At 44.8% G+C, this 15,777-nt stretch overlaps 1 protein-coding gene across 3 annotated transcripts in view; it reads right to left on the bottom strand.

Annotated features, from left to right (window-relative positions):
• The window catches only part of LOC148394558 (protein TANC1-like), a 50,063-nt gene that overhangs the window by 12,573 nt on the left and 21,713 nt on the right, over positions 1–15,777 (bottom strand). For all 3 annotated transcript variants that reach the window (XM_088382106.1, XM_088382105.1, XM_088382104.1), the window contains exons 5-12: positions 11,500–11,636; positions 7,599–7,788; positions 6,311–6,631; positions 2,313–2,435; positions 1,947–2,228; positions 1,721–1,875; positions 534–765; positions 235–401 (exon numbers count right to left, since the gene is read on the bottom strand). In XM_088382106.1, coding sequence (XP_088238232.1) covers positions 235–401; positions 534–765; positions 1,721–1,875; positions 1,947–2,228; positions 2,313–2,435; positions 6,311–6,631; positions 7,599–7,788; positions 11,500–11,636 — 1,607 coding nt within the window. The remainder of the gene's footprint in view (positions 1–234; positions 402–533; positions 766–1,720; positions 1,876–1,946; positions 2,229–2,312; positions 2,436–6,310; positions 6,632–7,598; positions 7,789–11,499; positions 11,637–15,777) is intronic.

Consider the following 15,777-nt stretch of genomic DNA (forward strand, 5'->3'; position numbering starts at 1 on the left):
TCCTAAGGCTATATGGAACGAGTCAGACCTTTTTTCCTTTGCGCGTGATAATAAATATCAGAGGAGCAAACACGCCGAGCCTTGGGGCTCGAGCAGACACTGGTGACTGGATGAAGTAGGAATCCATCGAGAATACTTTTTTTTTTTTTAGGCGAGATTACAAGTACTTACATTTGAGTAATACCATCTACTGATACTCTAATGCATTCACCGTACGAATCAGTTGTTCCTTACCAGCAAGCTGACACGGACAGTGACCACCAGTTTAAGCCACAGAGGGAACTTAGTTATGATCTTTGTAATGAAGGAGGCGATGGTGTCTCCATAATCGGGTTTATGGAATTCGGCTTCGTTCAGTCCGTCTATCAAAATGATGAGATTCTCCTCTGGAATCTTCCGCTCTGGAAACGCAAAGATTGAGGAGAGTCAGATGTGCAGTCAGGTTTATTTAAATTACAGCTGCGATGTCACTAACAAAATGGCACATCACATACATAAAAAAATAAAAATAAAATAACATGAGCCGTTTTTACCTTTCCGAAGGTTGGTCAGAGGCTCAAGGACGCCTCGTCGGAAAGCCGCCATGGGGTCCTGGACGCAGGAGCGCAGACTCAGCATGCTCTGGAGGTGGGGCTCTTTCAGCAAGAGTTCCCGATACGAATTGAGTTGGTGCGCTCGGCACAACAGGGCGGCAATGCTGTGCACGAACTCCGGCACCAAACAGGTGTATGTGTTGTCTGCTTGGCAGTAATGATAGGCCACCACCTGGAGCGCAACGAGATGTCAGATGGAAGGCGTCCAAAATTGCCATCAGACACATGACAAATCCGTCTCAATCTGGGTTAGTGAGCAAGATAATCAAAGACGTTGATTAGACAGCATGACGTGAAGAAAATGAAACATAGAAAAGTCCTGATGAAGACAGGAAAAAAAAAAAAAAGTTTTGCTTTTCTATTTGTGTCCTAACATGGCTTTGCTCTAAACATTATTACCATAGTTGATCGCAATTCTTTCATCACGGGAGACAAAGTAGTCTTCTGAAACCAATCTGAGGTAGGGAAAAATATTTGTCCAACTACCACAGAGCGCCTGATTAGGAAACTGCAATGTGCTTAATCACCTCAAATAAACTCTAAAAAAAAAAAAGAAAAAATCCAAAGTGGACCTCTGAGGAAGGAGGTAGAATTGGTAAAGGAAGGGAGATGCCTGCGGGGGGCATAACACTGTCCTAATTATAGTCCAACCTGGAGGAGCTGACACACTTTCAGGGTCGGCAGGTGGAGAGGTGTGTGTGTGTGTGTGTGTGTGTGTGGGGGGGGGGGGGGGGGGGGGGGGGGGGTTGCAACCTAAACCAGCTTCTACAATAGTCCCAAACAAGCAACCCTAACCCAAAACCTTTGTTGATATTTTTGTGTGTGAACAGATTAATTGGCTTGACATGATGAGAAAATCATATCAACCAAATGATAGGCTGTAACCTCAAAAAAAAAAAAAAAAAGCACATGTGAGCGGGCTTCAGACAGTCGGCTTTTCACGATGAGACGAAGGCCCTGGGGCACCTCGACAATAAAGCAGCTCGCTGTTGTGTCTTGAAGACCAGCACCTCATTCTGGCTCTAACAAATGATCCCAATAACAACATGTTCCTCCAGGCCTGGCCACCTATTTGTGCCTTGAACCCGTTTGACCCCAAGTCTCGCGCTACTTGAGCGAAGATGTACCTTTGCAGCCAGCCGTTTGACAGCCTCCTCCCTGCGGCGCTGCATTTCTGGCGTTCCCGGACAGCTATTGGTCCTCAGTGTATTCGCCGCACTCGAGGGGGGAGTGGGCTGTGGGGGCTGGCTGAGGGGAAGTTCTGGGCTTGACCCAACAGCACCTTACAATTGACAAAAACGGCCTTCTTGATTGCTGTTTTAACTTTGCCGACTATTTGTTACAGTTTCTTACTTTTGGGAGAGGCGCCGGGACTGTTGGACGCAATCTGCCGCATGCGTCCGCCATGGCAGCTGAGCGCCACCATCCGGGAAATGATGGCCGTTTTCCCGTAACCCACGCTTCCCACGATCACAGCGCCGTGGCTCTCGGCGGACTCACTGTCCTTCAAGACGTCTTCCAGTTTCTGGAAGAGCCAATCTCGGCCCACAAACACCGAATCCATGGTGATGCTGGGCACTTCGAACAACAGAGGCTTGAGCATGATGTCCGCCGGTTTGTACGGGGAGAAACGACCTGGTCGGGCACAAAATAGACGACATTCATTTTCCATTACCTGGAGAGGTTCCAAGATGATATAATTTTTTTTTTTTTAGTCACCTTTGGCATCCTGAGGTGGCCTCCCTCCCGTATTGTGCCAGGGAAGGCGAATGGACGTCCGCAACGGTGTGTTGCGCTGTTCATCGAGATAGCTCAGGTCTTCCAGTTTGGTGGAGCTGGTTGCTATCCATAAACAAGAAAAGAAAAAAAAAAAAAGACAGTGAAGAAAACACTCGGGTCCATCTTGATTTGGTTGTAAAGCGCAAAATAGAGACATAAAGAATCCAGAGCGTGGTTTTATAGCACATTTGGTGTCTCCACGTGGAGATGAGGACGTGAACGGATACCATTAAAATACAACTCAACCGACTTGGCAGTATCCCCAAGTCACACCTTAAAAGTCTTTTGTCAACAGCAGACTCGACAATCGGAAGCTTTCTAAAATGAATTTGTCTGCTGCTGCTATCACGTCTGTCATTAGAATACTCTGCAAAATGAGATTTCGATAATTTTGCAAATCAACAGCCCCAGAAAAGACTCAAATGCAGTCAGCGCACTTGTAAACTGATTGACAAAAAAAGAAAAGATTTAAAAAAAAAATAATAATCTGCCCGGAAACCTTGACGGAGGCCAACACACAAAATAGAACATAACCACGCCATGTTTCACTCTCTGTTTTAGTGTTTGTCTAATTATAAGCATGTTGAAACATTTGACCTCATACATCCTTCCCGTTATCATGTCCATGTAATGCACATTAAGTTTAGACTCACTCAAATTGATGTCCCGAAAGTACTAATTTACTCTGGCGTTGGGTCTGCGTGACGAATGGTTGAGATTTTAATTCAGCTCTTCCTGTGTGCACGCGTTTGTGGAATCTGGTTTTGGATTGGCTGTGTTTTTAGAATCAGCGTTAGCTAGTCAGCTCCATATTGTATCGTGCAAGTTAGCTTAGCGGCTAACAATCACAAAGCAGTTAGACAATTTTTTTACATTTTTTTTGGTGAGGGAGAACTTTTTGGTCACTGTGCAAAGCGAGCTTCTTGTTTGGGAAAAATAAATAAAAAATAAAATACAGCCCTATAAAGCCCCATCTCAACATTGACCTTTCCTTTCTCAGCTTCTCTTTGCTCACAAACCGAGGTTATATTACCTTTACCCAATATACGAGTGCGGAGGGAAATCATTTCCCGCGAGCCGCAGAAATGTTGCGGATGACTGCTAAACAGCCAGATACTCTCGCTCGGCACGTTGCGCTGGCACCATATGTAAATCAAACCACAATCAGACTGTTCCAAACACTGAGTCATCATTCAGATGACTGTCAGCGTAATACTCTGGGAAATTTATTTCAAGCAATACGGCTCCCAAATTAAATATAAGGTTGCGGAACTAACATCCGCAGGTGAGTTACATTAATGTATACATGAATATCCCAAGGTCTGCTTTTCTTTGTTGAATAACGTGATCGGCATGGTGACGGGTAGAATCAAATCCTTTTTTTGGCCTTTACGCGAGTGAAGTACAGCGCTAAGTTAAATCTCTGGAGAGGGGGCGCCCGGTGGATGAGCTCACTGAGGCCACAAAAGCAATTGTCGTGCCCCAGTGCCCTCCGTGCAGGCGCAGGGACGGCATTCAGCTGCTGAGCGGAAGGTGACTTTCTTGATTTTGGAATGGTGAAGATAAAATTTCACTTTCACTGTGAGATATGTTTTCTTTTCCTCCACTTGCTTCTTTTTTTTGGATCGATAACATCTCATCAATGTTTTGTAGACAGCGCGGCTCCTCGCCGGTTTATTAAAGTGCCGGGTACCGTCAATCGGGCTTAACTAGTCTCAATGTGTGACATACAGACGGCAAGAATTTGTCGAGAAATGACATTTCATCAGACGTCACGGTGACCTTTTTATTTATACCGTCTTTTCTCGTCTCGGTCGATTTGTGACAACGGCAATTCATCACAACACACTTCGGATGAAGAAAGACCTCACTCCGTCTTCCAACAAGGTGACACTGTTTGAAATGACAACATTCCCGGTTTCAGCCAAATTAAAAGACTTGAGTCATGCTTGAGCAGCTTGAGACCACTATGGCGCCATGTCCTTAAAGATATCAGGTGAAGATGACTTCAGCCCTTCTAATAAAACACATATGGAGGCTGCGATCAAAATGTTGTCACACGCTTACAAAGCATCGGTGGCCTTGTTTGTCAATAAATCCGCAGACAAAGACGAGACGCGATTCGAGCTTGGACAATGTGAACGACAGAAGACCTTGGAAAGGAAGAAAAAGCAAAAAAAAAGAAGGGAGCTGTAGCTCATCCGGAGCAAGACCGCAAAGCTGTCCTGAATGGCCGAACACCACAAATGATGAAGTGGAACGCCATTCCACAATGACAAGCAGCTGACACTTAAATGAGGGATTCCAGTGGCAACAAAACAATACGGCTCCTTGGCGCTCTAATCCCTTTAAAATGTGTAATTCGAAGTACCCAAGGTATAATTACGGGGTCGGTCAACGGAGAATCTAGGACAGGAACTTCGATAAAGGTCAGCAATGTAGAACAAAAAATCCAGAGTGGCTATTTTTACAGATTGTTCTTCTCAGACAGATAATCTCATGGAGAAAATAGGTGCTGCCGGGCAGGAGGTGAGATATGAGGATTGAGACCCGAGACTACAGGTGCTGGCACTTAGCGAGTTGAAATTAAAGTCTTTCATCATGGGATGAAACTGGCTGTAAAAAAAAAAAAAAACCTCTCAAGAACTGGCAACATCCTAGAAGCGTCATCCATGACGTCAGATAAATTCTAAGCAGACGTGTAGATTAAAAAAAATATTCAAAATACACACTTCTTAAAATGTTCTGCTTAAAAGTGGACATTTTGCTAGCATGGAAAATTCCATACCAAGAGCCCATTGCGTTCGGATAACAACTATTCTATATGAACTCCAAATTTTCCCAAGCGAACCGAATACAGCCAATAGTAATTGAGCAGAAATGAAGTCGTCTTCCTATGTCCTTGATTTCCTCCCTGAGGGCTTTCGTCGCACATTGGAGGTGTGAATTGTGAAGGTACCCCAGAGGGCAATGCTGCATAACTATGACATCAGCCCATAAACTCTCTACACACACACACAAAGCAAGACAAGACGCACAGCCCACACGCAGGAACCGTCAGATGTTTCCTGGCCTGCTCGCTTGTATGCGTCGGCGCCATTCCTATTAATGTCAAGAAGACATGTAAAAAGGTTGACGACTGGAGTTCAAGGACAACCTCATAATTGCAAGGCAGGCACAGCTTCAAGTATGGAAGATGCGATACGGAAAAGGTTCTGTTTACAGCGTTTCCAGGAATTATTTTCCAGTCGAACTTTTCACTGCTGTCCGCCGTCATATGAGGTACGTGCGGCCAGTTCTTGTTGTGGATGAAGATGACCAGTGTAAAGACACAGACTCGCCTGCGGCGTTTTAATAATTCACTCACTTAAAGAATCAAACAATGATCCAATTTTCAGCAAAGAACATCTTCTCAGAGGGTGGGCCAACGCTCTGCTCTCTTTTGAGCTAAGCTAAGATAAAGCATCACCGCCTGTCATGACTAGATCTCTACGGGCGCCTGACATCCATACATAAGTGTGTGTGTGTGTGTGTGTGTGTGCATGTGTGTGTGTGTGTGGGGGGGGGGGGGGGGGGAGGGGATAGAGTAAGCTGAAGAAAAACAAGGTAGAGAGAAGCTGGAGGAGAAACCACTGGTGAATGAAGACGGCGAGGGGCGAGGGGGGTTAGCGGGGAATATCAACTGTCACAGCTGTGTGGATACGGCGCACTGGGCCATAAAAGGGACGTTCCGAGGCAGGAATGCAGAAAGGATCGGTCGCAAGTCACTTAAGAAACAGCACGCCAGAGATGCAAAATCTTTCTAGCGCACCACCCTGACTATTTCCGTACCAGAACCTCGTCGTCGACTTAACATCTGCACGTCTGCATTTTGTATGTTTGCTCACAAAATCAATTTGACGGTGGCTCCAAAGTAGAAGAGCAAAATCGAGTTTTACCTGCTACGGAGTTGGGCCTGGGCATCATCAGAAGAGAAGAGGTTTGTTGAGCGTATTGATTTGGTCCGTCAGACGCCTGGCAAGACGCTGGCGGAGGTCCTACGGCCGCTGCCGCCACGTTGCCGTGCTGCTGGTCCGTCTTGGCGGCGCTATCGGCGGCCGAAGCGCCGTTGGAGTCTTCCTCCTCCACAGGAGAGCAGGTGTCGGCCCGCATGGTCTGCGCCAGGCCATGGCGAGCGTTGCCTCTCAGGCTGCCGTCCTTGCTCCACTCCAGGCTGGAGCCGCTGCGGTCGTCATTTTCCGAGGAACTGGTGATGGTGGCTGAAACGTTAACAAGATGGTGAATTGGATTTCAAATTGGTTTCTTTGGCTTTCGAATCGGCAATGTTTTCTTATGTTTGGAGCAGATTGTTCTGTTGAGTCCAGACGGGTCATGAGAAGAAATCCTTTAATCTTCAAAGGCTAGCGCAGCCTTCCTATCCAAACTTCTGACTTACCCGATGAAAGTCTCATGACAATGTGACGAATCATCGGGTTCATCTTCTGTCATCCGAAACCAATCAAGAGTTTCGTTGTGTCGAGATGTTTGCGCACCGATTGTGAAAGTCCGGCTTGAATTGTCTGAATAAGAAAACGGACCCAAACTATATTTTAACATTTGCGTAATTCCATCAAAGGGCTTTAACGTCGCAAAGTCGGATTAATGCGCTTTAGAAATTCAGAGTCTGAGTCAAACATCAAAAGTGTAAGGAGCGCTAATCGCATGAATCAAGAATCGGATGCCTGGAAACAACGCACCTTTGTTTTGGTTTGCCATATTTCGCTCACCTTATGGAGCTGGAAGGATGTTGTTGAGAAATGTCATAAAAAAATCCTCTCACATAAATTCCCCCCCCCCCCCTCCCAACCCCTGAAAAAAAAAAAATGAAGAAGCTCCACGCGCAGCAAATATAAATGTTAGCTGACAGCACGTCTCCTCCTGGCCAGTCGCCATGACTTGTGTGCATTCCGTGGCAGGCTCCATAAATTATTTATCGGCCTGCTACGAATCGCTCTGGGGAGACGGGTTGACGGACTCATGCTAATTGTGCTCTTTGAAGACTGTCGACGCTGCAGTCTCCAAAATCCAAATTGTCGTACGGCTTGGGGCTGCTGGGTCTACCCGAGCGTTGCTTTTGTCCACTGAGCTTCGTAAGGTCGCTGATAGGCATCGCGGTCACGTGGACCGAAAGTTTGCCGGTGATTTCACCACCTTAGCAGAAAGAAATACGAGCGAAAGGCTTCTCACCTATGATTCCGCTGTCCTTACTCTCGAGGGTGGAGCTCGGGCTAGTGATGGTCCCACACGGGCTGGCGCGGCAGAGCGGGGGTCGGCCGGTGGTGCTGTTGAGCGTGGAACACGGGCTGTCTGTGCAGGGCGAGGCGGTGCTGCTGGTCAGCGTGGAGCAGGGGCTGATACCGTGGTTGGTTGCAGAGCACTGGGGAGGAGGCAAAGTTCAACCAAGATGGTGAATGGAGATCGGGAAAGAGGAACTGCAGCATTAATAAAAGAAATTATAAAAAAAAAAAAAAAAAAAAAAAAAACGCCTTAGCATGCAGCTTTGAGAGTACAACTAACACTCGCTGAATATATGCAGGCCAATGCAGCAGTGGCGGGTGCAGCGTGATTTGCTGCAGAAGAAAATGAATACAGCAGCACTTATATATTCCTGCGCTGGAGAGATGATGCCGATATTTTTACGATGTGTGAAAAAAGTCCAGCTGTTAAAAGAAAGAAAAGCTGCCCGGGCTTCACCCGTACAGAATCGACCAAACTGTGCTTACCGTAATTTCCGCTGTATAAGCCGCACCAGTGTATAAGCCGCACCAGCTAAAATTCGGGGATATTTTAGTTTTTTTCTTACATAAGCCGCACCGGACTATAAGCCGCACGTGCACACGAGTTTTTTACAAAGAAAGACAGGACACAGAAAGCCTTTTTGAAGTTTGAATAACATGCTTTAACATGTCTTTCTAAACATTGCCTGTGACACAGCAGTAGTACCGCAGAAACACGGAAGTGTGCACGTGAGTTATTAACAAAGAAATACTGGACACAGAAAGCTTTTTTAAAGTTTTAATAACATACCTTAACATTTCTTTCCAAACACTGCCTGTGACGCGGCAGTAATACCGCAGCAACACGGAAGTGTGCACGCGAGTAATTAACAAAGAAATACTGGACACAGAAAGCTTTTTTAAAGTTTTAATAACATACCTTAAGATTTCTTTCCAAACACTGCCTGTGACGCGGCGGTAACACAGCAGCAACACAGCAGCAACACGGTAGCACAGCACTAACAGGGCTGTTAAAGTAAAAGTAAAAAAAAGAGCTTCATCGTCTTCGTCTTCCTCCTTTGCACTGAAACCGTCGAAGTCTTTCTCCTCAATTTCCGATTGGTATAGCGTTAGATATCCTTCGCCACACACTTTCTCAGTATCTCTTTCATCGTCGTTTTTATCCATTTCTTCTAGCATTTTTCATGATGAGGGTCCACGAAATAAAGAAAAGGGTGCCGCAACACAATGTCATCAACATCGACTGCCTTTAGCTTAAAAGCGGCATCATATGCATTTCTTTTGTCCCCCATAATGACGGTTTGTGTATAAAAGCTTCCTTTCAGTAATGTCCGTCTTGATCGCGTTCTGAGTGATGCGCGAAATGTTGTAAACAAACTAGCACGTCTTCTTCGGCGCATTATCTCTTCTTCGCCTGTCTCGCTCTTGCTTCCTGCTAGAGCGCCCCCTGGAGGCCGGAGGCCGTAAAAATCCATAAGTATGCCGCGCTGCCGTTTAAGGTTCAAAGTAACCTTCTGAATAAAATGGATTAAAAGTTCACATTCATTACAACTTGTTTTTGGTGAGCAAAATGTCAGAAGAATTGAATTTAAATGCTGATTGATTGGGTTTTAATACAATGCAGATGGTCCAAACAGCGCCACTGCTTTGTGTAATCTCTGAGTCACATGGCAGACTAAGAGAAAGGGTTAGAGCACAGGTGTCAAACTCAAGGCCCAGGGGTCAGATACGGCCCGCCACATCATTCTATGTGGCCCACGAACACAAATTGTGCATCAAATTCGTGTGTCATTACTAGAATTGCAAATTGTCTTCACTTTTAATAATATCTTTTTTTAAAAATATTTGACCAGTTTTTACTCGTCTGATTTGAAAACGAGTTATTTGTCAGTTTGTTTTGTAGCTTTTACTGTATATAATAGTGTTAAGAGTAAAAGTGATCAAGTCATCACAAAAATCATGAAAAAAATCTTATACAAGCCACACCTGACTATAAACCGCAGGGTTCAATAGTTTGGAAAAAAGTCGCGGCTTATACACCGGAAATTACGGTAAGTGCTTCCATTAATGCAGAACTGCTGTTCCTATTTGGATGAAAAAAAAAAAACTTCTAGGTGGTAAATCAGTCAAATTTAAAATCAATATATTAGTACTGCAGATGCAAAAAAAAAAAATTATCAAAAAACTTCACATTGCCATCAAAACTGAAGGACGTTAACAATTTGGTGGAGATCTGTTACAACCATAGAAAATTTGAACATGATACTAATAAAACCTTGAGATGAGAGAACATCTCTTAAACAGATCTTAAAGCACCCACCCAGCGCAAGTTCCACTGGTGGGAAACAATAATATAAAAACCAATCAAGGTTTTGGTGATGCATTCCACAGCTGCTATGAAGCGCTGTCAATCAAAGCCCAATTTGGAGGCTGAATTGAGGACAGATGAAAGCGGAATGATAATAATGTTGAATAATAACGTTCATTACTGACTGAGATCATGCGAGAGCAACGCACAAAAGCTCGACAAAGGCTGACACATTTGTGCGCCGGGCTGAACCAAAAAACAGCCCCGCGAGAAGGCAACGTGTTTAGAAAAATATCCTCTTTGTAGTCGAAATGGCGCGCTGCCCGGGCGGGCCACTGCGCTTGTGTGACAAGCATACGGCAGCTGCGAGACAAGAAGAACAATCCCAATGTGTGCGGGTTATCCGGTTCAACCGTCGCCTTAGACAAGAATTCCAAATGCACACAAAACACCGCCGGATGCTTGAGGAGAGCGTCCTAGCCACAAATATGGTTTGTATTGCGCAACATTCTGTGGCCCTCTGTGCATTTTCTATAGTGCTCGTCCTTAGAAGGGTCACGGGTGACTTTTGGCAAGAGGAGGCCGACCACAGCCTAGCATGTATTCTTTATCCTCTGTGAAGAATGACTTCACGACTTCTGTGCAGTATGTCCGTCCATATTATACTGCCCCCATGTGGCCCAGGCACACATCAGGAGGAGCACTACAATTTCCATTTAATTGAAGCAAAAAAATGTGTCAACAACTGTTGAATTCTTTACATTCCATTCAATTACAATACTTTTTATAGGACATTATTACATTATCACAGAGAGTTATTTTTGGTTGTATCTCAAGTTACCATTTAAAAACTTTCTGACACTCCCTGTGCTGAAAACACTCAGTATTTGTTTGGACTTTTTTTTATAGTTCACCACAAAGAATCTGTTTGTTTAAAAAAATCCAAATCACCGTCAACTCTTGGGTTTCCCCCCAAAATAAGCATAAATTTAATCCATGACTATTTCCTGCTTGAAGCATTGTCTGCAGGGTTGATAAAGACAGCAAACAGCTAGTATCATGCTGGACTTTTGCTTCTCACACAAGTCTCAATTAGCGAAGCCAAACAAACTGAAGCTCATGACCACCAACGTCACTCTATTTCTGGACCCGGGGCTCAGACAATGTTGTTACATACTCAAGAGCCCCTGGGACAGCACTCAAGTTACTGACATACACACTAAAAAGGCTGCTGGTGGAATCAAGCTATACGCAGCAATCTCAAACATTTGTTTGCCAGAGCGGCGAAAAATCAAGAGAAGGCACTTACTACATTCCCATCCAAAGATAACACAAAGCGGGGTTAAAAGGAATGAAGAGAGAGCAACAATAAAAAAACTAAATCCTCTGAAAACACTGCCACAAGTCCTCTTGCCTCCTCTGCCATCCACTTTCTCACTCGCTCGCTCGCTCTCCACGTTCTATCTATCTCTGCGCTGCAGCCCACAGTGGACGCAGCTGCAGCTGGAACTAGCAGGGGAGGAGCTGGAGGAAAACGAAATACCTTCTTTTCATTCTTGTCATCCATAGGTATGCGCGCCGAACCCGGGATGCCTTCTCCCAGTAAGAAGCCCAGCCTTGTCATCAGTTCCTGGGTGGCGGGGGAGGAGGAGGAGCTTGGCGGTTTCTCCGCTTGCCGCTCTAGAGGACGACGGGTGAGAGAGAGAAAGAGAGAGAGAGACATTCGATGTTAGCATGACTCACGTTGGGACACTCTGACTGCCACGCTCCCCAGAGTGCACTGCCAAATGCTGTGCTCTGCACCATCCAGCTGTTGATCAGGTGCTGCACACCCCGAAAGAGAGGATGGGAGTCTGTGTATGTGTGTGTGTGTGTGTTTGCTTTCCAGGGCTTTCTGCTTGTTTACAGCGCTCACCTCTGAATATCAATGAGTGGACACAGGTTAGTTACAACATTTTAACAAACCAAACCAAATTTGTATGGAACTGCATCCACAAGGCTGATTGTTTGTTTTGAATACTGCAAGTTATAAAATGAATGATGAGTGATTTATGTCTCTTATCATGATTATCTTTTTGCTTGGTGCCGCCAATCGTATTGTAAGCACATCTGTCTGCAAATCACGATGTCATTGAGCAGAAGGTTTTTGTAGCTCTTGGAAGGGAAAAAAAAAAACATATATAATCCTTAGTTTTGCTTTTAAGATTGAGGCAGAAAGCCAATGCAAATAAATTATCCTATTCATCGACGGCGTCATCTACGCTGCTCAAATACGAAATATGAAAGACAAATGAGACAGAAGAACAGATGGGAGGAGAGAGAGAAAGACGGAGGCAGACGTCCAAAGTACACAAGCTTATTACGCTGCTCTCCATCATCAACTTGCTCCCCCTTTTTGCCTTCATTTGTGCCTTCTTCTTAAACCCTCCTTCTCCTTCTTCTTTTTTTCTTGTTCAACACACTGCTGGCAGTGAATTTGATTAAACGCAAGCTTCTCGAGTGGCAGAAAATTCCACAAAAGCGAAATAAGCATGAAAATATTTGTAGGGTTTGGGCTCCGAAAGTAACTGGAAATTGTATTTGCGTAAGAGTATAAATTATTCTTCGAAATAATTACTTAAGAGTAAGGACTGAGACTCAACTTTTGTTTGTTAGCATGAGGCTACGCTAATGCTAATGGTTGTTATACTGTGTCTTTGTTTTATGACATTTTTGACAATAAATGTCAACTGGGGGTGGCTTTAAACAGCTTGACAAGTCATTTGCTGCTTATTGGCGCTTATTGTAAAGTGGGTGAACAATTCCAAGTACATCATCTGCTCGACAGTACGGTACCTCTAGCGCATGACCATTAGCACTACCATTGGCCAATAAACAAAAATGTAGCGGGTCAAGGCCTTGCAAATATATCAGCTTAGTATATGAGTGTCATAAAAGTGACCACCGACGGCAGTAATGAAAGCGATGGCACACACTGAGCAAGGACACGGGAAGTCTGGGCGTCTCTTTAGGGATTCTGCTCAGCAGAAGGATGACATTAGCATTATGCCGTGCCATAAATGAACACGAGATTTACAGACGCTGGCTTGGCGGTATCTTCCGGAAAATGGTCCATGCTCAACCGTGCGCCGAGTTTAATGAAACATCAGCCTGCTATGATTGCCTCGAAAGGTTCTAATTAACTCCTCTCGCCTTGATGAATCCCGGTTATTAAGCGACCCCATGTGAGCGCCCGCGTGACGACATTGGGCTCATTCAGCACATTTGGAGCTCTCCTTTTTCCGCCTTGCCACAATGTAATGGAGAGACTTGGCAGTTAAAGTAGAATCAAAGGTGAATTTAGCGGATGTGGTGGCGATCGCTCTCCTTTACGGCAGATTTATTATCTCATTCAGCCGTCTAGATTTTGGTATTCCTTGATGCCGTTCTTGGAACGCGTGTGTGAGAGAAAACACCAAAGCGAGGTTTACGAGCAGGTGTGAAATGGCGTTCTTGCAGTGTAATGACGGAAGAGTGAAGAAAGGTGGAGGATAAAGGAGGACGGAAGCGTGAAGCCATCTCGGGCCCTCTCCCCGCTGAGAAGACAAGCCAGCCGCTGCTCATTAGTGGCTGGAGCTTCAATATGGCCACTTTAATGAACCCTCGACGAGAACAGTCATCCCGCCTCCTTGTTTTGAGTTTAGGGGTACCGGTGATCAGCCCCCTTGAAAAGATTATTGTGCATTTTCAGGCTAGGAAAAACAACCGTTAGAGCCTTCCAAAAATGGCGTCCAGTGAGACGTTAAACCACAAGTAGGGAGGTTGAATGTCGGTAAAACGAGTCCCGATGTTTCAGTCAGTGAGGACTGTGCCAATTTGGCTAAATAACTGGCTGATTAATTACAAAAATATTTTATGAATAAAATAACTTCCTCTTGACATGACAATAAAGATGAATTACAGGCAGAGCATTTGACTGTTGTATGCTTTGTCCTTTACCGTTTGTTTTACTTGTTATGACTAAGTGATAAATCAGTAAAAATTGCCCAATTTTTTTTTTAATCGGCTGATTTTGACAATTTTTAAAGCGCAAATGTCGATCTGCCCTTAGCGAGGATCACCCAGAGACAATTAATGTTTAGTCCCCTAAAAATAAGCAGCATCGATTAATGAACGTTCATCAAGTGACAAAAACGGCAGATGTGAATTAATATCAACAAATAATCTCAAAGGCCACGGCCAGACATGAATTATCATTACCCTCAAGTAGAAAAAGAAAATCTATCAATATGAAGAAATATGACTCAGTCAAATCAACATCCTCCAAAACATTGCATAAAATTGGAGGTGGAATCGGAGCGAATGGTATCGTGCATACTGTTTTGGGCTTCGCCGCCACCTGGTGGCAAGGTCAGGCGTGCATTCCACTTCAAATTTGATTCTTTGGTGAGCAGACCAAATCAGCGCGTGAAGAAACAGGTGTTAAGTCCGGATCTCCCTAAAACGGGGAGGTCTTGGAGAGACCGTCATGATTGACAGGACCTTACGCTCGGACTTGATTGACTGAGACAGCGAGAGCACAGCTGAAAGCGCACAACGGCCAGTTGACGGCCAGTTCCGGATCCACCTGTGTAGCCAAACGTGCATTTCAAGGGATGTAAATGCTCTCCAAGGCACATCGCTAAAATTAAAAAGCACGCTCACACACATACTGTGGGAAACTCAATCTCGTCTCAAAGACACAGCAATGTGACACAACTCTACTGGAGGTCAAACACATGTTTCCTTTCTTGGCCCTGCGTCTCCCAAAAAAAACCAAAAAAAATCCGCACGAAAAGCTGTAATCATACAAGAGAGCGTGGCCGGGAACAAAGCGAGATCCACAACAAGTTGTCTGAGTGACTAGAGGTCAAAAAGACATTGTCCATTCCTAGTTGGATCTTTTAATATCTTGTGCAAAGTTTATATCGTCGTGTGCAGGATCTCATATTGCAGCTATGATGTTGCCATGCAACATCATTAGCGTTTCGAGAGTGGCTCATTGTGGATAAAGACTAGCGTAAGTTACCTAGCAGCCCCGATTTCCCAGCGAGAGTGGGGGTCCACTCATTTATTTCACAACTGCAGGTGGTTGCTTTAATAAGATCCGGGCCGGGCCGTTTGCTGACCTTCCCTCAGCCTTGTGACTTACAGTAAGTCGAACCTCTAAATTGAAATGCCCCAAGGCTTAAACAATTAGAACCGCAATTCCCAGCCCGCAACATACGCACTTGGAAATCACGAACCCCAAAAACCTCCTGATGAATAATAAAAAGGAACATTGAGGGATGACTTAGCCGACCGAGTCCAATTAAACGTCTCCATATTTCCATGAAATGAAAAAGTGGAGCTGCTGAAAGTTATCTCCCTTGAGAGTGCCAGCAAAACACGGCGCAGCTGTCATGGGGTAACATTTATCCAGTCTCCGCTATCTGCTGATAGCCCGCTGCCAGCCCAAACAATGTTGTGAACCGAGCTGAATGTCAAGATGGAAGCCATGTGAGCCTCCTTTGGCTAAAAACCACAACAATTTGAAAAACAACCAAGTCATTGGCTCCCATGTCACTCACCTTATAAAGCCACACACATTCAAAGTCACATGAACATTTTTTGCATTGAGTTGATGGAAAAGGGTGCTAGAAGTCCTTTATTTGTTTTGCAGTTGCTTAGAGGTCCTCCGGCATCACCTCCCAAATTTGTGTTTAACGATGGAGCATCCACCGAAACCATAAAAGCTTACCTCACACAAAAATGTGGAAACAAAACCACATGTGCATGCAGAGTCAGTGAGAAATGACTTAGT

Source organism: Syngnathus floridae, chromosome 8, assembly GCF_059516105.1.
Source record: "Syngnathus floridae isolate MCC-2025c chromosome 8, RoL_Sflo_1.0, whole genome shotgun sequence".
In the NCBI taxonomy this organism is placed as follows: Eukaryota; Metazoa; Chordata; class Actinopteri; order Syngnathiformes; family Syngnathidae; genus Syngnathus; species Syngnathus floridae.